Raw genomic sequence first — 20,358 nt, forward strand, 5'->3', positions numbered from 1 at the left:
TTGCCTGAAAGAAGCTGCAACCGAGAGGTGACCCTAATGGCCTCCACCACACCCAAACAATGGAGAGAAAATTCCTTAAGGTGACACAACAAAGGTAACACAATATCCGCTTTAAGGTGAAACGACCAGACCAAAAGGATGTCCTTGGTCTCCAAACAATCTGGTCTGTCCTTGGTCTCCAAACAACCTGGTCTTTGTATAAAATCAAAAGGGGTCCCCTTACAGGACCATGTTGAGATTTTAAGTACCTTCTAGCCTAAGTATTGGCCTCAAGAAAGTCAACCTTACAGGATAGCAATATTAAGGAATTGTCCCAAATAGGTTCAACCAGGGTTTTCTAATATTCAAAAAACTAGGTTTAAATCCCACAGTTGGAGTAACCCTTTGAATAAAAAAACTAATCTGTGAAGAGGCTGATGAAAATGATGAAAATGTTTAGACAGGGAAGACACCTGACCCTTGATGGGGCTAAGGGCCAAACCCTGTCCTCCTCCCAACTGAAAAAAAAGAAAGAAAGAGAACAGCCCAAGTACTCCAAGTGATGTAACAGAACCAGAGGTGACCTTGTGGTGTTCAGGATTCATCTAAATTCCTCCAAGGTCTGCAATGTAATTGACATATTAGAAGTCCAAAGTCAGAGAAGTTTTCTCTAGTAGCTGGGCGTCACATGTCCCGTGCCTTTAAGGAGACACATCTGCCCATAATCTATCAATTAGTATATATGTGCTCCTACTTATAAAGTTAGAACCACAGTACATTCAAAGGTCCATTGTCATGGGCAAAGCTGCTTATGCACGTATTTGCAAATGTGAGCAAACAAAACCCTCTGTTTTTAAGATAAATTGTTAGACTGTCAATTTGGTTGTTTTGCAGGCTGGCTGGTAAGTGTGCTGGGAAATCGTTTCTGTGTTTGTGCTGCTCTATTAGCAACAGCAGGGCTCGAGTCCTGCAGGAACGCATGAGAATGTCGTTCCTGTACTTTCTACAGCAGGAACGACGTTCCCTTTGCACTGTGGCTGCAGGGGGGCGACCCTGCCCTCCCTCCTCCTCTTGTGTAAAACACGATGTCCCCTGTCAGTGGCGGAGTGTAGCGTGTGTAGTACTGCAGCAAGGGTTAATAGATCATTGGGCACTTGCCGAGCTCATGCTGTTCACCGCTAGATTGTTGGGCTTGGGCTGACTGACTTGGTTCTACACTACCTCTACCCTCTAGCGGTGGACAGGACTACAGGTGCCGCTCCCACTGTGTTCAATGCTGCTTGCTGGGATATAAATCCGTGTCGGTCAGTCCGAGCCTGACAATCTGGCAGTGAACAGCGTGAGCTTGGCGAGTGCACGATGATCTATTAACCATTGCTGCAGTACTACACACGCTACACTCCGCCACTGAGGACAGCATGTGTTTAGATTTTTGCAAATTCCCATTGGCTTCCCACCTTGGGCTTGGGGGAGGCTGCAATGATGGGCACGGTGAGGATGCATTGATGGGCACAGTAAGGCTGCAATGATGGGCACAGTGAGGATGCATTGATGGGCACAGGTGAGGCTTCCTGAAGACGTTAATGACGAAACGTATGTCGAGGCGGTACCTGGTCACGCTTTTCTTGACGCCACATACCATTACCTGGTTGTCCGCCTGACGGCTTGGAACGCACGCCATAGTGGCGGTTCAGAGTGGAAACACTTCACCCACCGAATTCTAATTTGGAAGGTGAGCAACCCCAGTGGTGGGTGGGGCACATGATAATGTAAAGGAGCCATTTGGCTATGTTTTTAAATTGTTTTAATAAAAATAGTATTATGCTATGGATGTTTCTTGCTCTTTCCTATATACCGCTTGAGACTGTGAAGAGGGAGATTTTGTCCTATGTACCCATGTCAGAATTCATGTGAACAGGCACAAACCTGTATAGGCGTTGTTTGGCTTACTTTTTAATTAAAGTGGTCAAACGGATCTGGTAAGCAGATTGCATTTTCAATCACGATTGGGTGTCGCTGTGTTGAGTTCTCTGGTGGAGGTGTATGCAATCTTTTTGGAATCATTTCTATCACATCTTGCAAGATTTCTCATGCTGGTGGATTTGGAATCACCTATCAAAAAAAGTTGTGCTAAATTGATGGGACTCTTTGATTAGAAGATAATTAATTGTTTATAGTCACATGATCACGAGTGGTATTAGATAGAGATATTGTTTTCACAATTTTTTTTATATGTTTTAATATTGTGTAATATGTATTTTTTCCTATGATTCACTAGATAGTATAATATTAAATGTATCAGTGCAAATCCTAAGTAATTAGAGGGCCCCAAAAATCACTATCAATACATTATTGAGGAGTTATATACTCCCCTTTTATAGGGTGCAGCTTTTTCGTTATATAACTTTATTTACACGTTTTGGATGGCGCAGAGTTTTTGCAATTGATATTCAATTATTTTTTCACAGGTGAGGCTGCAATGATGGGCACAGGTGAGGCTGCAATGATGGGCACAGGTGAGGCTGCATTGATGGGCACAGGTGAGGCTGCATTGATGGGCACAGGTGAGGCTGCAATGATGGGCACAGTGAGGCCGAATTGAACCATTATCACATTTTTTTTGTTGGTATAGTATAAAGGTTAAATTATTTTGTTCTTAGATTTGTTCTATATTTTTTTGATGCACGTAAATTATGCAGGAGTCCTCGTAAACTGTCACTTTATTTGTTAAAAAAAAGGAGTACTTATATTACACACACTTTTTTTTATTTTTGAGGTTGGGTGGGGAATCTGGGGTGAGTTCCCACACTTCTTTTCCCAGGACTTGACCCCTGAGCAGCAGATCATTGAATTATCCAATGACCAGAATACCTCAGAGAGGAAGAAAGCCCACAACCAGTGTAAACACCTTTGTGAACACTCTCAGGGTCGAGGCAAGGCCATATTAGTTTTTGCCCAGAACAAATTGAAGAAACCAGGATGGGGAGAAGGCTTCTTTTTTTGTTTCAAAACCAGTTTAAACCAGTTAAAACCCTGAAAACTTTGGGTTGGAGGAAACACCCTGGTTGAACAATCCCTGAATGACTGAAAGGAGATCCATTTGACATTGCTGACAGGAAGGAGACATCCATTCTACTAGGGACACTAAACTAAACAGGTATGAAGTGGAAGGGCTTATTATAGCCTGTAAGAGACTGGCCTTCAGTTCCTTGTGCCTAGTGTGCCTTATTCTCCTGGAGGCAGCAGTATAACCCTATGCTACTTAATATCTTCAAACTGTGTCCCTCATTGGATGATAGAGAAGAATATTTTATAGAAACTGAGAAATATGAAGAAAACATATCACCTAAAGGAGCTTAAAACAGGAAACGTGATGTACAGCAAAATCTATATGCTAAGCCAAGGCTTTCTAACCCATATACAGGCATGTACTGGCCATCGGGACTAGCGGAAGATTCCAGGTGGGCTGATGACTCAGTGGGCCAGTCAGGTGCAGTCCTGGAGTCGCTCCTCTCTGACAGTGGATGATTGCTATTTCACTCCTGTCAGGAGGAGCAGCTTCCGTCATATGCTGTAGGGAGCATTAGGCTTTGCGCTCCCTCCAGTCTGCAGGGGGAGATAGACGCCCGGCAGACTTTCCTTCCTCTCTCCCCTATCACTTATCACATGACTGGAGAGAGGAAGAAGAGAAGCTGCCTTCAGAACTGCAAGTACATGTGGGAGGGGGACAATCTGATGTAAGGGGGCTGCAGATGGGACTCTGATGTAAGGGGGCTGCAGATGGGACTCTGATGTAAGGGGGCTGCAGATGGGACTCTGATGTAAGGGGGCTGCAGATGGGACACTCTGATGTAAGGGGGCTGCAGATGGGACACTCAAAATGTAAGCGGGCCGGTCTGGATGAAGTCCAGGGCCAAATTTCTGTCCCAGTCCAGCCCTGCCCATATGGATCACTTTTTCCCATGAACATTTGTTTGGGGCTACCAGCACTGCCTCTGTGACATCGGATGCCCAATCTGGCTGAGATCATCATGTAATGTCCATGGGCATACCATAAAGGCTAAATCACACATCAAACTTCTAGCTTCACCTTTGATGAAAAGGAAAACGTCAGATTTTCTGTACACGTACTGGTAATGCACTTATCTGTGTCTGAAAATTCTTCCTTTATTTGAGGGATATCATCCATGTGTAGGAACACAGAGTCATTCGGACTTTTTAAGACATCTGACCTGCTGGTGGCTGGTGGGACAAAATACATCAGATATAAGTGATCAGACCATCTTCTCCAAATCAACCAAATCTAATCAATGATTTCAATAAGAGCCATTATCAAATCATACATGAAGTGCACAATGTAACCAGAGCAGACACACCTTCTATGAATGTGATTCCATTGCTATGAATAAAGCGACTCCGTCCCTGTAATAAACTTGTAAGGTTCTCCAAAGAAGACAGTTCATTCTCAGCTCTCCCATTGCCTGCTCCTCTGGTCTGTTTGCTGTGATCCAGAGAAACCTCCGCCAGAAGAATGTTCATCATCTGACACTTCCAGGAGTGTCAGATTTCTCGTCTCCCACGCCGCTCTGTCACCCCCCCGACCGCTTTGATGAAGCAGGAGGATTGAACCACAGACCGCAGGGAGAGACCAGGAATCTGACATTCCGGAAACTCAGACTTGTTCGGTTGGATGAAGCTCTGAGGAGTAGGTTCTTCATGAACCTTTCTTGATGTGTCACTATGATAAACATGCAAAATAAAATTCTCCCTGTGAAGACGATAGTTCATCCTCAGCTCTCCCATTGCCCCCATTAGCCGCAGGAATCTGACACTCCGAAAACTCAGAGGTCGCATCTTCGGATGGACGAAGCTCTAAAGCAGGGGTCTCAAACTGGCGGCCCTCCATCTGTTGTGAAACTACAAGTCCCATGAGGCATTGCAAGGCTGACAGTTACAAGCATGACTCCCAACAGGCAGAGGTATGATGGGACTTGCAGTTCTGCGACAGCTGGAGGGCCACCAGTTTGAGACCCCTGCTCTAAAGAGTATGCTCTTCATGAACCTCTCTTGCTGTGTCTCTATGATTGTATGCGCTAACGAGCAGGGCCCTCTGATTCCTCTTGTATTGAATTGTATTGTAATTGTACTGTCTGCCCTAACATTGTAAAGTGCTGCGCAAACTGTTGGCACTATATATAAATCCTGTATAATAATAATAATAAACATGCAAAATATAGTTCTCTGTGTGAAGTAGTTATTTCATCCTTAGCTTCCCCCATTGCCTGCTCCTCTGGTCTCTATCTGCAGCGATGAAGAGAAACCTCCACCATAAGAATGTTCAGCATTTGACACTTCCTGGAGTGTCAGATTCCTGGTCTCCCAATCCGCTCTGTGCTTTCTCCTGCTGACCCCTATGATGAAGCTGGACAGTTGAACCACAGAGAGCACAGGGAGACAACAGGTATCTGACAATCCGGAAACTCAGAACTCACATGTTCGGATGGAAGAAGCTCTGAGGAGTTCTTTGTGGACCTTTCTTGATTACTAAAAAGCTTCATACTGCCAAGACCGAATCACATTGGCAGCTTTGAGGAACTTCTTTCTGTATGGGAGAAGCAGCAAGGAACCTGCAGTGGGTATTTTGGAATCTCTCCACCATCCAACAAACAGGTAGGAAGAAGAAGAAGGGGTTCCTATATCAATGGATTACCCAACAGAATAGACCTGTACAGGGTAGACCTGGATGACGAATTCTAGCCAAATGCCGTGTGTACACACGACCAGACTTTCCAGCAGACTAGGTCCAATCATCTTCCTGATGGACTTTCGGCGGAGTTCCGACGAACCTTCCCGAACGAACAGACTTGGACACACACAATCACACCAAAGTCCGACGAATTTGACCGTGATTACGTATGACCGGACTAGAATAAGGAAGTTCATAGCCAGTAGCCAATAGCTGTCCCTAGCATCGGTTTTCATCCATCAGACTAGCATACAGATGAACGGATTTTTCGAGTCCATCGGAAAGATTTGAAACATGTTCTAAATCTGAAGTCCATCTGATTTTTCGACAGCAAAGGTCTGATGGAGCCCACACACGGTCGAATTTTTGCTGTCGAAAAGTCCGGCCGGGTGTACACGGCATTAGACAGGTAAGCTGTGCTTCTTGTAAGCATTCTTATGAATCATTTTTCATTTTGAGAGGAGCAAAACTTTACATTTGTATTAGCGGAGACATACCATAGATCAGGGGTAGGGAACGTTGGCTCTCCAGCTGTTTTGAAACTACAAGTCCCATGAGACATTGCAAGACCCCAACAATCACAGGCATGACTCCCAGAATACCCTTGTCATAGATGAATGAGCTGCAGATGACAAATCTTACCCAAGTTGCAGTTCCTGTCACTGAGCAAAGTGGTGACCGTGTCCTCCTTCGGAGATTCGGACACTCTCTGGTACTTTGTCACTTTTGCAGATTCTCCATCACAGAACACTTCAATATCAGGAGATTGTGGAGAACTGTCCATCCGGCTGGCAGTCAGTGCATTCTGGTACTGCTGCCTTGTAATCTGGAGGAGAAAAGCAAGACTTCTAATCAGGAAGAAGGTTCAAACCCTAAAGATATGAATACCCCAAGTATGGATTTCATCTGTGTGTCTGGAGTTCATTTTTAAAACAGTGAGAAAAGAAATCTCTGAAACAAGACACAACATACTATTTTCTCGTAGCATCTGAACATGTTCATGTCTTATAAAGTGGGCAAAGGTTAGTGGGCAGAATTAGGGGGTACATACTATTTTTTATCATTGTGTATTTTGGCGTTTAATGCACACTAAATGCGACATGTTTGGTGCGATTCCAGTGGGGTCAGGTCCAGAGTTTAGCTTCAGCTAAGTTCATATTTATAGGTCAGTTCAGGAAAATAGTGGCTTAGTTATTATTTGGGTGTTTGGTAAATTTTTGTGTTTTACATTTGTACTGGAAATGATTGCATCAATACATACTGCTGAACACTGTTGTAGCTACAAAAATGTTCCCAATTCTATCTTCCTCAATACTGCGTGTAATACTGACCATAATCTGGAACAAGTTTTTCAAATAAAAACAACTGCCACTGCTCCAAGCCACCAAACTCCCTTTACCTTCAACTGTCTCTAAAGAACAAAGTGGCCACACTCTGATGAAGTCACTTTCAAGCAAAACTTCATTGGTCCAATCCCACAGACATAGTAATCGCCGCCCACACACCGTTCCCCTCGAATGCATTTCTCCCACCAAAGCTTAGTCAGTGGGTGGGGATCCCTATATCTGCTGGATTGGACAAGTAACATTTTACTTGGAAGTGACATCATTGGACCACGGCCACTTTATTCTTTGGAGAACCTTCTTGAAATGGTTAACGTTTCCTCCAAACATGGAGCTACACAAGTTAGCCGTTCTATAGTCAGTAAGGTTTAGGAGTAAATATCAGTAAACTCAGCAGGTCTATATGGAGTTTGTAAGGTTTAGGAGTGGATGGTGGTGAATCAGATAGCTCTTGTACACACGGTCGGACATTCTGACCACCAAATCCATTGGATTTTGTCCGAAACGGTTTGCATACACACGGTCGGACAAAGTTATCGGACAATCCGATCGTTCAGAACGTGGTGACGTTATTTCGTTACGATGGGACTACGTTCAGGCTAGTAGCCAATAGCTTTGGTCTAGGAATTTGATCTGAGCATGCGTGGCACTTTGTCCGATCGGAATTCTCTACACACGATCGGACAAAGTCCAATCGGATCATGTTGTCGGAAAATTTTAAAGCCCAGCTCTAAAACTTTGTTGGCCGGATATTCCGACGGAAACAGTCCGATGGAGCCCACACACGGTCGGATTATCCGACAACACGCTCCAATAGGACATTTTCCGTCGGAATGTCCAACCGTGTGTACAAGGGCTAAGAGTTTGAGTTCACTACCATCTACACCTAAGTCTTACAGATTATAGAACCTCTAACTTCACTGCTGTCTACTCCTAAACCCTATCGATTTTAGAACCTCTGAGTCCACTACCGTCTACTCCTAAACCTTACAGACTATTTGGACTGCTGAGTTCACTACCATCTACACCTGAGGTTCTATAGTCGGTAAGTTTTAGGAGTAGATGGTAGTGAACTCGGCGGTTCTATAGTTGGTATGGTTTAAGCGTAGATGGTAGTGAACTCAGCAGTTCTAAAGTCGGTAAGGTTTAGGAGTAGATGGTAGTGAACTCTGTGGTTCTATAGTTGGTATGGTTTAGGTGTAGACGGTAGTGAACTCAGCAGTTCTTAAGTCGGTAATGTTTAGGAGTAGACAATCATGAACTGTTCTATAGTCAGTAAACTCATAGGTTTAAGAGTCATTGGTAGTAATCTCTCTCTTTATCTTGGATCTTTTATGGTGGCTTACCTTAACGTATTGGACATAGGAGAGGATGTGCACAGAGTAGTCGGGGACGTAGAGGTTGTTGTTGCTGAGCTGGTTGGTGCTCCCCCCATAGTCGTTGCGTTCTCTGTTAGGGGATTCAGAGCGATTCAAGCCACTGCAGCGAGAAGGGGATCTGTTTACTATGGACAGCCAGGGAGGGAGGAAAAGAAAGAAGAAAATTGGACAGAAAGTAGGATAAATAGGAAAGCAAAGGAAATGTACCGGGTTAGATGAATACAACTACCTAGGAGCTCTTTTCAGAGAAGACTAATCATCACATTGTAGAAATAATACAAGCTCACGGCAATCCCTCCCAGGAGTGAACCATGAAAATCTACATCTTCAGGTTACAGAGAACTGGCCACAACCAGGATAAGACAAATATTTGAATATTCACATATTTTACATGTTTTTTATTGGTGGGGTTACTAATGAAGGATGGTTATGTCTCCCTGAATAACTTTACTTGCATATCTGAAGTCTGTTTGTACAACCATGGAAATATAGTGGCAGCTGGACTTTATACCTCTTATTTTCTTCCACTACACCACAAAACCTGTGATATTTGTATATTAAAACTATGACTAGGGTTTTGGCAAACCTTTCCTGTGTTTTTGCTTTTGGTTCGGTGAGGCCGTACATTATTTTTAGAAGCCCAAAGCCAAGTACAGTAGGTGTGACATTGTCTTACTGCTCTGAGTCCGATCGGACATTTTCCGTCGGAATGTCCGACCGTGTGTACAAGGGCTTAGACAGGACAATTCAGTTGGTTGCAGGCTGGTTGATAAGTTGGGTTGGGAATTTTTCTTTGTTGTTGTTTGACATACGTAGCCCTTCTATGTACTCCTTGCTGTTAAGGCCATTGATAGGTTTGGGCAGTTGCCATTTGTTTTCTACTTTAGATTGTAAGCTCTTTGGTGACAAGGACTAATGTGAATGTACAGCTGGTAGATAACTGGCTTGTACATTCCCGTCTGATCCTCTGGTATTCCCACCAGAACTCCCCATCACTAGAACAAGGTGAGCAGTGATGTTGCAATAGGGGTCACTTGGCTGAATATCAGAAGCCCTCTACGCACAAGGACATCTTCTATAAGCTTGCCATACATTACTAGATTTTCAAGTGAATGTTCCAACTAATATTTGAATGAATGTTCTTAAAATTAAACATTTTTAACCAAATTTTAGTGTAGGGGCCAGTTTCACACCGAGTCTTTTTGCCAGGTAATCCATTAATCCGTATTCCATAAATGATCATTATTACACAATAAAAGGAAGTAACAGACAATGATTTCCTGATGAATTTATTTCTGAAGAGGGTTTCCATGCACATGGGGATCAGCTCCAGAACATTCATATATCCATATGAATTCAACCCATTTTTCATGATGGAAGTAGAGCCATGCACATTACCTGGGGAGCCAGCCAAGGATTCCCCTCTGCTGAAAGCGAAGGTGCGAGATACGGACACGGGTACTGGGAGGGCAAAGCAAAACCGGGAGTAAGATCGGGATGAAAGCATACAAACACAGAGCACACACCGGAAAAAGGGATCTCAATGGATGAGAATCCTGGCAATTCTATCGTAACAATGTAGAAATCTATCCATATGAGAACACACAAGATTATTGGCAGAAGCTGGCAAATGGGTTGTAATTAACAGAATTAGCAAAACGGCTTTATAAAAACTGTTAGGAAAGCAAAGAAAATCAAATTGTATTAATAAAATATTAGGATTCCATAGAAAATAATGCAGAACTTACCACTGGCTGTATACTCTGTACACAAATGGATTGAAATTAACTCTATTAAACATTGCTCTCCTTTAATGCGGCTATGTACTAAACAGCACCACACACCAGTATGCATGTCCGTCTTATATAGTAATGCCATTCACCCATTCTGTATACACATTGTATTAAATCTATTCTGCACCTTCATTAGCAAAGTCATTGGGTCACCAGGCTTTACCCACTTAAATCTTCCTAATTATTTTAGATGGCCACAGTGTGATTGGAATAATAAAGCAATCCATCGACCTTAACCCCCCCCCCTCATTGAAGAGAGAAACAGATTTCCATATCAAGGCATTAATGCAATACAGCTTTATTCGGTAATTGGAAGACTGATCATAGTAAGTGTACAATGGCCCAGGAAAATGAATGTTCCCCATGTATGTCCATACATGTGTGCAGTATAGAATAAGTATTCACTACAAGAAATTTTGAGGTCTATAAAATGCTCTTCAAATACATGCTGTAATCTTTATTAGATGTGATTCTCTCTAAATCTGGTGCCACTTTGTTACTCTGATACACCATGGAGGTTAATTCACCTTTTATTACCTTTTTCCAAATAATCCCTTATGCCTGTCTGCAAAGAGCTCCTTAGTAGCTGACCCCCTCATCCTCCCTTGACAGCACGATTGGCTGGATGTTAGAAGTGTGCCCCCAGCAGCCCCTTTGACTCATTCAAACAGTGCGCTCTCTCTTTACTAGCAGTGGCTGAGAACACATTGTGCATGTGCAGTGTTTGAACGAGCCAGGGAGGCCACTGGGGGCACACTTCTAACACCGGTCCAGAGGGGAAGCCACTGGGGGCATACTGCTAACAGCTGGCCCAGAGGGAGCCACTAGGGGCCATACTTCTAATTGCCGGCCCAGAGGGGAAGCCACAGGGGGCATACTTCTAACACTGGCCTAGAGGGGAAGCCACTTGGGGCATACTGCTAACAGAAGGCCCAGAGGGAGCCACTGGGAGCATACTCCTAATTTTCGGCCCGGAGGGGAAGCCACTAGGGGCCATACTTCTAACACCTGACCCAGAGGGGGAGCCACTAGGGGCCATACTTCTAACACCCGACCCAGAGGGGGAGCCAACGGGGGGCATACTTCTAAAACCCGGCCCAGAGGGGGAGCCACTGGGGGCATACTTCAAACACCCAGCCCAAAGGGGGACAGGAGCAGTTCAGAGGGAGCCACTGGGAGCATACTCCTAATTGCCGGCCCAGAGGGGAAGCCACTGGGGGCATACTGCTAACAGCTGGCCCAGAGGGAGCCACTAGGGGCCATACTTCTATTTGCCGGCCCAGAGGGGAAGCCACAGGGGGCATACTTCTAACACTGGCCTAGAGGGGAAGCCACTTGGGGCATACTGCTAACAGAAGGCCCAGAGGGAGCTACTGGGAGCATGCTTCTAACACCCAGCCCAGAGGGGGACAGGAGCAACTATTTGTATGGTGGAAGAGGGGTAAGTACTGTGCTTGAGAGATTTTGGAAAATGATCATTAAAAGGTGTACTAAACCTTTAAGTATTCAAGTGAAATCAGGATCAGAGGGATGCAAATAGGAGGGTTTTCTGACTAACAAAGAAAACAACATGCCCCTTGGGCTGTCTGCTGCTAGGTAAGATTTAAGATGCCTTTAAGGTAGGTCGTAGAGAATCACGGAGGGTCAAAAAAAGTCATGGAGGGTCAAAGAGAATCTTAGAGGGAAATGGAGGATCACAGACAGTCAGGGAAGGTCATGGACGGTTATAGAGAATCACAGAGGGTCATAGAAAGTCAAGGATGGTCATAGAAAATCATAGAGGGTCATGGAGACGGCAGCATGAGCATTGGCCAATCTCACGCTATCTGCTCACAGAGAGTCAGGAAGGGCCATGGAGGATCATAGAGAATCACAAGGGATCATAGACAGCCATGGGGGTAAAAGGGAGTCATGGAGGGTCATAGAGAATCATGGAGAATCATGGAGTGTCAGGAAGGGTTGTGGAGGGTTGTAGAGGATCATGGAGGGTCAAAGAAGATCATGGAGGTTCACAGAGAATCATGGAGGGAAATGGAGGATCATAGAGAGTCAGGAAAGGTCATAAAAAATCATGAAGGGTCGTGGAGACGGCAGCACGAGCATTGGCCAATCTCACACTATCTGTTCTTTATCTCTCTGATTATAGTAAATCTATGGGCAGGTATTGTCCTGTGACTGGCCAACTAATCATCTTTAAGTTATTGTACCCTATTCGGTTACATGATAAAATTGGTGCAGAGGAGTGCCTGCTCAGAGTATACTGTACACATGCACATTTGTCCAAAACACTAATGTATGTTTATACCAGGATCATCTATAAAAAGTTTGACGTTTTATGACCACCATATCAAGTCTATGAACAGCTTTGGCTCATCTTGAAAAACGTAAAAAGACAAGAGAGGGCAATACTTTTACTTACATGAGATTGTTGGAGAAAGGATCTTTGAGATCACTCGAAAGAAATGAAAGCATAACCCTCACAAATCTCTGCAATGTATGGGGAGATTTATTATAAATTTACTGATACAGCAAGCTCCCCTTGTGTTGGGTTCTGTGAATGGTGCTGGAAAGGCAGATGTCTGATAACATTTCTCGGGTCTCTCATGATGAGCCTCATATTCAAGCATTTGGCAGCCCCCTAGATATGGCGAGTCCCAGGCCATTAGCACATTGTTTGACTGTTGTCTATAACCAGAAAAACAACCCCAACCTCTTCACCCAATACTCGAAGTTGAGCGCAGACATACTTACAAAGGAAGGATGAACCCGCCAAGCTTCCAACTTTTCTCACGTCAGTATCTGAAAAAAAAAAATGAAGAAAACTTTTATATGTTGAGAAAACAAAATGAAAGCTGAAGCTACAATAAGAGGACATCTACAATCTAAGGTCTGTATCTAGAAGATGGCTCCTAAGAAGGACTTGGCACAATATGGTGACTTACAAGTGAGCAGAGCGCAGAAGTTGGCTTAGTGAGTGCGGACATCAACATGTGATGATCTGGGTATTGTTTCTTACCACTGAGCCACCAGAAGACACTCACATTAGGTAAATATTTCTACACATTCATATAGAACAGAAAAGGAAAAGAAAAAGAACGACAACATCGCTGTTAAGAAGCTCTGTCTTCCTAGTTTATGATGTGTTGGTTTTTCTGTGGCACATGAAGACGTATTTAAAAAAACGTACCAGAAGAAACTGTTGTCATAATAGCAGGAACTCCATAATATGTGAAGGCACCATTCTCAAATCGCAGCCCTTCCTTGCCAACCTCTACTTCTACTTTACCCTGGTGGAGAAAACAAAACAGTGTTTTCACCAGAAGCCATGAGGCATACAAAGGGGTAATGGTGGTATGGACTAATGGTGGTACATAGACAATGGTGGCATATGTACAAATGGTGGTATGGACTAATGGCAGTACATGACCTAATAGTGGAATATGTACGAATGGTGGTATGGACTAATGGTAGTACATAGACAATGGTGGCCTATGTACAAATGGTGGTATGGACTAATGGTAGTACATGGCCTAATAGTGGAATATGTACGAATGGTGGTATGGACTGATGGCAGTACATGGCCTAATAGTGGAATATGTACGAATGGTGGTATGGACTAATGGTGGTACATAGACAATGGTGGCATATGTACAAATGGTGGTATGTACTAATGGCAGTACATGGCCTAATAGTGGAATATGTACGAATGGTGGTATGGACTAATGGCAGTACATAGACAATGGTGGCATATGTACAAATGGTGGTATGGACTAATGGTAGTACATGGCCTAATAGTGGAATATGTACGAATGGTGGTATGGACTGATGGCAGTACATGGCCTAATAGTGGAATATGTACGAATGGTGGTATGGACTAATGGTAGTACATAGACAATGGTGGCATATGTACAAATGGTGGTATGTACTAATGGCAGTACATGGCCTAATAGTGGAATATGTACGAATGGTGGTATGGACTAATGGCAGTACATGGCATAATAGTTGCATATGTACAAATGATGGTATGGAACTATTGGTGGTGCAGGGACTACATAGTTAGTCAGGTTGAAAAAAGACACAAGTCCATCCAGTTCAACCTTAAAAACAATAAATAAATCAAATAAAAAATATCGTACAATCCCATATACCCAATTTTATACCAACAGTTGATCCAGAGGAAGGCAAAAAACCCCAGCAGAGCATGCTCGAATTTGCTACAGCAGGGGAAAAAAATTCCTTCCTGATCCCCCAAGAGGCGATCGGATTTTCCCCAGATCAACTTTACCTATAAATGTCAGTACCCAGTTATATTATGTACATTCAGGAAAGTATCCAGGCCTTTCTTAAAGCAATCTACTGAGCTGGCCAGAACCACCTCTGGCGAGAGTCTATTCCACATTTTCACAGCTCTTACTGTGAAGAAACCTTTCTGTATTTGAAGATGAAATCTCCTTTCCTCTAGACGTAAAGCGTTCCCCCCCGTGCCCTCTGGGTTGACCTTAAAGAGAATAATTCAACACCGAGTTCCCTATATGGACCCCTAATATATTTGAACATGTTGATCATATACCCCCTTATTCTCTGCTTCTCAAGAGTGAATTCACTTCCTCTAATCTTTCCTCATAGCTGAGCTCCTCCATGCCTCTTATCAGTTTGGTTGCCCTTCTCTGTACTTTCTCCAGTTCCCCGATTACCTTTTTGAAAACTGGTGCCAAAAACTGAACTGCGTATTCCAGATGAGGTCTTACTAATGATTTGTACAGATGATATCTCTCTCTCTCTCTGGAGTCAATACCTCTCCTAATACAGGAAAGGACTTTGCTCGCTTTGGAAACAGCAGCTTAGCATTGCATGCTATTATTGAGCTTATGATCTACCATAACCCCCAGATCCTTCTCCACTATGGATCCCCACAGTTGTATTCCCCCTAGACTAATACTTGCATATGTACGAATGGTGGTATGGACTAATGGTGGTACTTAGTGGCGTATGTGCAAATGGTGGTATATAGACAATGGTGGCATAGGTGTGAATTATGGTACATGGAGGAACAATGGCATATGTATGAATGGTGGTATAGACTAATGGTAGTATATGAACTAATAGTAGCACATGTACAAATGGTTGTACATAGACAATGGTGACATATGTATGAATGGTGGTATGTATGAATAGTCGTATGTACTAATGGCAGCACGTGCCATTATGAATGCATTAAGGTAAAAAAACATCAGGAGCTTGGAACCATTTTAACCACTTGCTTACTGGGCACTTAAACCCCCCTCCTGCCCACACCAATTTTTAGCTTTCAGCGCTGATGCACTTTGAATGACAATTGCGCGGTCATACAACACTGTACCCTAATGAAATTTTTATCATTTTTTTCCCACAAATAGAGCTTTCTTCTGGTGGTATTTAATTACAGCTGGGAGTTTTATTTTTTGCCAAACAAACAAAAAAAATGCAAAAAAAAAAAATTATGTTTCATAGTTTGTTATAAAATTTTGGAAACAGGTAATTTTTCTCCTTCATTGAAATGTGCCGATGAGGCGCCACTGGTGGGCACTGATAGGCTGCACTGGTGGGCACTGATAGGCTGAACTGGTGGGCACTGATAGGCACGGTTAAGGTGGCACCGCGATAGGCACAGATAAGGCAGCACTGATGGGCAAAGATGGGCACAGATAAGATGGCACGGATGGGTGGCACGGATGGGTACCACTGATAGATGGGACTGATGGGCACTGATATGTGGCTCTGTTAGGTGGCACTGCTGGGCAGCACTGCTGGGGACTGGTAGATGACACTGATGGGCACGGATATGTGGCATATGAGGTGCAGCACTGTTGTTGAGGCAGATTGTGGGCACTGATAGGTGGCACTGTGGGCACTGATGGGCACTAAGGGGTGGTACTGATGGGTGGCACATTTACTATATATATGTTGCATTGGCAGGGGGCAGGTGGGCACTTATGTCTTGGCCATGATCGGGACTGAAGTCCCTCTCACGGCCACCGGTGATCGGCTTTTTTTTTTCTCCTTGCGCTGTCAGCGCGAGGAGGAAAAATAGCCGATTACCGGCTCTGTTGTGATCACATGATCAGCTGTCATTGGCTGACAGCTGATCACGTGGTAAGGGGTCGGGATCGACCCCTTGCTTTGATCTGTGATCAGGCGAGTCTCATAGACTCGCTGATCACAGAGCGTGCCGCTTGTGCACGGGACAACGTCAATAGACGTCGTCCCGGCAAAGGAGGTCCGCGCTGTAGCCGTCATTCGGCTATAGCGCGGATCCCTAGTGGTTAAGCGCCCTGACCATGGCATCCAAGTAGCACACAAATTTCAGAGATCTCCATGGGATATGTAGGAGGTCCCCATGGTCTGTCATGCATTGTGGACACATAGGGGGTTATTCCACTTGGAAGTGCAGTCGCTGTAAATCTAAGGGGTAGATCTGAAATGAGTGGAAGCTCTGCTGATTTTATCATCCAATCATGTGCAAGCTAAAATACTGTTTTTTATTGTTCTTGCATGTCCCCCTCAGATCTACAGCAACTTTACTTCCAAGTGCACTTTCAGTGCAAAGTGGATTTTCCTTTAGTAAATAACCCCCATAGGGTCCAATTGTTTCCCAAAGTCATAGAATAGTTTAGGTGTGTACTGAGACTATAGACAGATGTTACCATCTTTGTAATTGCTTAAAGTATAACTAAAAGGCAAAGCCTTTTTTGTTTTTTGTTTTGGAGAGTGGAGAGGGATTAGAACCCCTATCAGGTTTTATTGCTGTCGGTGCCTCCGATTCATTCTGTCCATTTGTCCTGTTTACCATTATCATTGAAAGTTAAAGTAAATTCAAAGTGAACGTAAAAGGAAATCACAAATTTTGGGTTGTCCCCAGAAAAGTAATAGAGGGGAAATACTCCAATGGGGACACTAGTTCTGGTGAGCTTGGGGGTCACCAAGAAATTCCCTTAATTTTCAGAGATTTCCACTCACTTCCTGTTTGGCTTAGCCCTTGTACACACGGTCGGACATTCAGACAACCAAATCCGACGGATTTTGTCCGAAACTGGTGTTGCATACACACGGTCGGACAAAGTTGTCGGAAAATCCGATCGTTCAGAACGTGATGACGTTATTTCGTTACGACGGGACTACGTTCAGGCTAGTAGCCAATAGCTTTGGTCTAGGAATTTGATCTGAGCATGCGTGGCACTTTGTCTGATCGGAATTCTCTACAAACGATCGGATCATGTTGTTGGAAAATTTTATAGCCCAGCTCTAAAAACGTTGTTGGTCGGATATTCTGACGGAAACAGTCCGATGGAGCCCACACATGGTCGGATTATCCGACAACACGGTCCGATCTGACATTTTCTGTTGGAATGTCCAACCGTGTGTACACGGGCTAAGAGACAGGATGTGACGGTAAATCTCTCCAATGGGACAAAGATGGTAAAAATAAACCTTACTGGTGTTATAACCCTCCCTTACTCTATATAACCCCCGCCCCCCCAAAAAAATAAAAAAAACATAAAGAAAGAAAATATTTTGCCTAGAGCTTTACTTTAAAGAAACATTATGGATACTCCCCAGCACATAATCTTCTGTCAATTCCTCCATTATGGGACCTACTCCATCTACCCAGTTGGATCCAGTTTAGCATGACTACGAGTGCAGAAATTCCCTCAGAAGCAGAATGATCCTTTCATACAGCTGGACATTGGAAATTCCATTCAGTAGGTGTAGACCTACGTCCACCAACGTTTATTTATTTTTCTTGTTCCAATGGGTGATCAGCCTCAATACATACAACATGGCGGCTGTAACCAGACCCATCGATCACAGTGCAGCTAACAGCCGCTCCAGGAGACAAGTATATGCCGGGAACGCTTTCCCTTTCTTATCATCAAAATCAGCTCATACCACCCAATCCAAAGGAAACTGTCAGCACCTTAGTGAACATGGAAGGGTGATAAGGTGGAGATGAAGTCTATGGACGTTCCTGAGGTTTTTCATCTTTGAGCTACAAAGCTAAAATTTACACTTAATCCAACTTTGTGAAAAGCAGGAGGAGGGATAATCCCATTTCTCATCTTTAAAGGGCAAAGTCCAGAGTTCTCGTCTTCTGTGACCCTCTCTTATTTAGTTTCATGTTCTTATTGGGCCTAATCTTCCCCGACTTCATGGTCCAGCCAACAAAACTGTTAGTCACCACTGAGGTCACTCTCATTGGACTGGAGAACAGCAGTGGGTGGACAATAGCAATTCAAGGATATCCAAGTCAATTTTGTTTTGTTTTTCAAAGGGTTGAAATCCCTGTTGGTTTATATTACGGTCTGTGTCCCATGGGGGAGATTTCCCATCACTTCCTGCCCTGTAGACACAACAGGAAATGAGAGGAGACCCTCCATAATGAGAAATCCCCTCTTAGGTTCACCATACACCCTGCAATCTGACTGTATAACCTCTGTCCACTCAACTTTAGATTTATGAACACAATGTAATATGGGGACTAACCAATCAATTTGTATCGAATCAGGCAAGCCCTTGCACTACACAGGTGTACAATTCGATTGTAACACGTGTGGCGAGCTTAAAGTGCAAGTTCACCTTTATAGAAAATCTGTATGGTGGCCTTACACTTGGTGACCCCCCCCCCCCCCCCCCCACCCGCGCTCCCACACTGTCAGACACCCGGACCCGGCTTTACCGGTTTCGGGAATTCGAAAACCTGAGAAGGATGGATAGGAGATGAACCCGCGGACTAGTGAATCGGTGTCCTGGTGTCTGACATTGTGGGATCGTTGGACTCTGACATACATGATCCATAGCTCCCAACTGTCCCTGATTTGAAGCAATGTCCCTCTGTCCCTCTCATTTGCCCCTTATTTTGGTCTGATCTATATAGTTGTATATGTAGCGGACACAACCTTTGCTGTGTGGCCTTGATTTGTTGGGCTTACCGATTACCTTCTCCTGGCCTGCTCCTCCGCGTCTAGGGGTTCCCAGGGTCGATACCCAACGACTTGTACACTGACACAGATAAAGTCCTTTCAAAAGGGTTTATTTTGCAGAACTTTCACGAACAGTGTCTCTTAGGGAACAGAGGGCACGGGTGAAGAACTCAGGCACCTTGAACTGCAGATCTAGCAAAGTCTCTATTTCCACCCAGAGAGTAGCCACTCGCAGCTGGGCACTTCAAGGCTGAACATATCTCTAGCCAGAGATCATGGCAGTCAGCATGTTGACTTAAACTTGAACAATCAACTGAGGGTATACAGGAACCTTTTCCCAACCGTACCTGGAATGTTTCCTGCTTCCTTTATGGTACTGGAAAATTATGAATTTGTCAATGTCCTTCCCAACTCAGTAACCAGGCACTTCTCAGGATGCCACTTGCCGGCCCTCCTCCGAAGAGTCCTCCCCCGGTCACTTCCACGAGCTGTGGTGTCCCTCCGAGCCGAGAGCACACCCGGACACCTTGAATCCTCCCTCAGTTACTGAGCCTCGGTCCAGCCGGGTCCGAGACTCGGGAACAGACGGATCCCTACCCCAGACCCGGCGGGTCTATCAGGGGCCACTGACAGGAACATGTTGCGGGATGTCGAATACCCCGTGACCCCTCATGGGGCTACCCTGGTCCTGGAACCAGAACAGACCACACGGGTCTCACAAACAACTCCGGAACCCTGAACACGTGACCCACACCTGTTTAAGTACCCCTTCCCAGACTCCTCAGCAGGCCCGGCACTCCCGCTGATTGGCTCCGAGAAGGCCGATACCCAAACATCCAACCAGACTTGGTTCTGACCTGTCATGTGCACCTCACCGTTCACATGACCAGGCAGAACTTCCAAACATAGCCTGGCCAGACTGTTGTTAAGGCCTAACCTACAATAATTAACCCTCAGAACCTTTACTGTTCTGAGGCCAAAAACTAAACTTACAAAGCGTGTGACATTTGGTCCCAAATGTCATCCGCTACATATATAAAATGCACTTTTTTTTCTTTCAAAAAGTGTTTGCCAGAGCTAAACCTTTCATCCAAATTCTAAATTGCTGCATTTGTAAATGTTAAAAGCAGTATAAAGGAATAGTAGTGGCAAAAAAAAAAA

The 20,358-nt window shown here is 44.3% G+C and overlaps 1 protein-coding gene across 3 annotated transcripts in view; it reads right to left on the bottom strand.

Moving 5' to 3' along the window:
* CNNM1 (cyclin and CBS domain divalent metal cation transport mediator 1) overlaps positions 1 to 20,358 on the bottom strand; it is an 84,710-nt gene that overhangs the window by 22,030 nt on the left and 42,322 nt on the right. For 2 of the 3 annotated variants that reach the window (XR_013262859.1, XM_077455658.1), the window contains exons 5-10: positions 13,428 to 13,527; positions 12,992 to 13,039; positions 9,846 to 9,908; positions 8,415 to 8,572; positions 6,368 to 6,551; positions 4,111 to 4,221 (exon numbers count right to left, since the gene is read on the bottom strand). Coding sequence is in view for 2 of the 3 variants with exons in the window: in XM_077455658.1 (XP_077311784.1) it covers positions 4,111 to 4,221; positions 6,368 to 6,551; positions 8,415 to 8,572; positions 9,846 to 9,908; positions 12,992 to 13,039; positions 13,428 to 13,527 (664 nt within the window). In the remaining variant the exon portion in view is untranslated. The remainder of the gene's footprint in view (positions 1 to 4,110; positions 4,222 to 6,367; positions 6,552 to 8,414; positions 8,573 to 9,845; positions 9,909 to 12,991; positions 13,040 to 13,427; positions 13,528 to 20,358) is intronic. The other variant, XM_077455659.1, reaches the window with a different exon arrangement.

Source organism: Lithobates pipiens, unplaced genomic scaffold (assembly GCF_037356315.1).
Source record: "Lithobates pipiens isolate NorthernLeopardFrog02 unplaced genomic scaffold, aLitPip1_a1.2 Scaffold_25, whole genome shotgun sequence".
Lineage (NCBI taxonomy): Eukaryota > Metazoa > Chordata > Amphibia > Anura > Ranidae > Lithobates > Lithobates pipiens.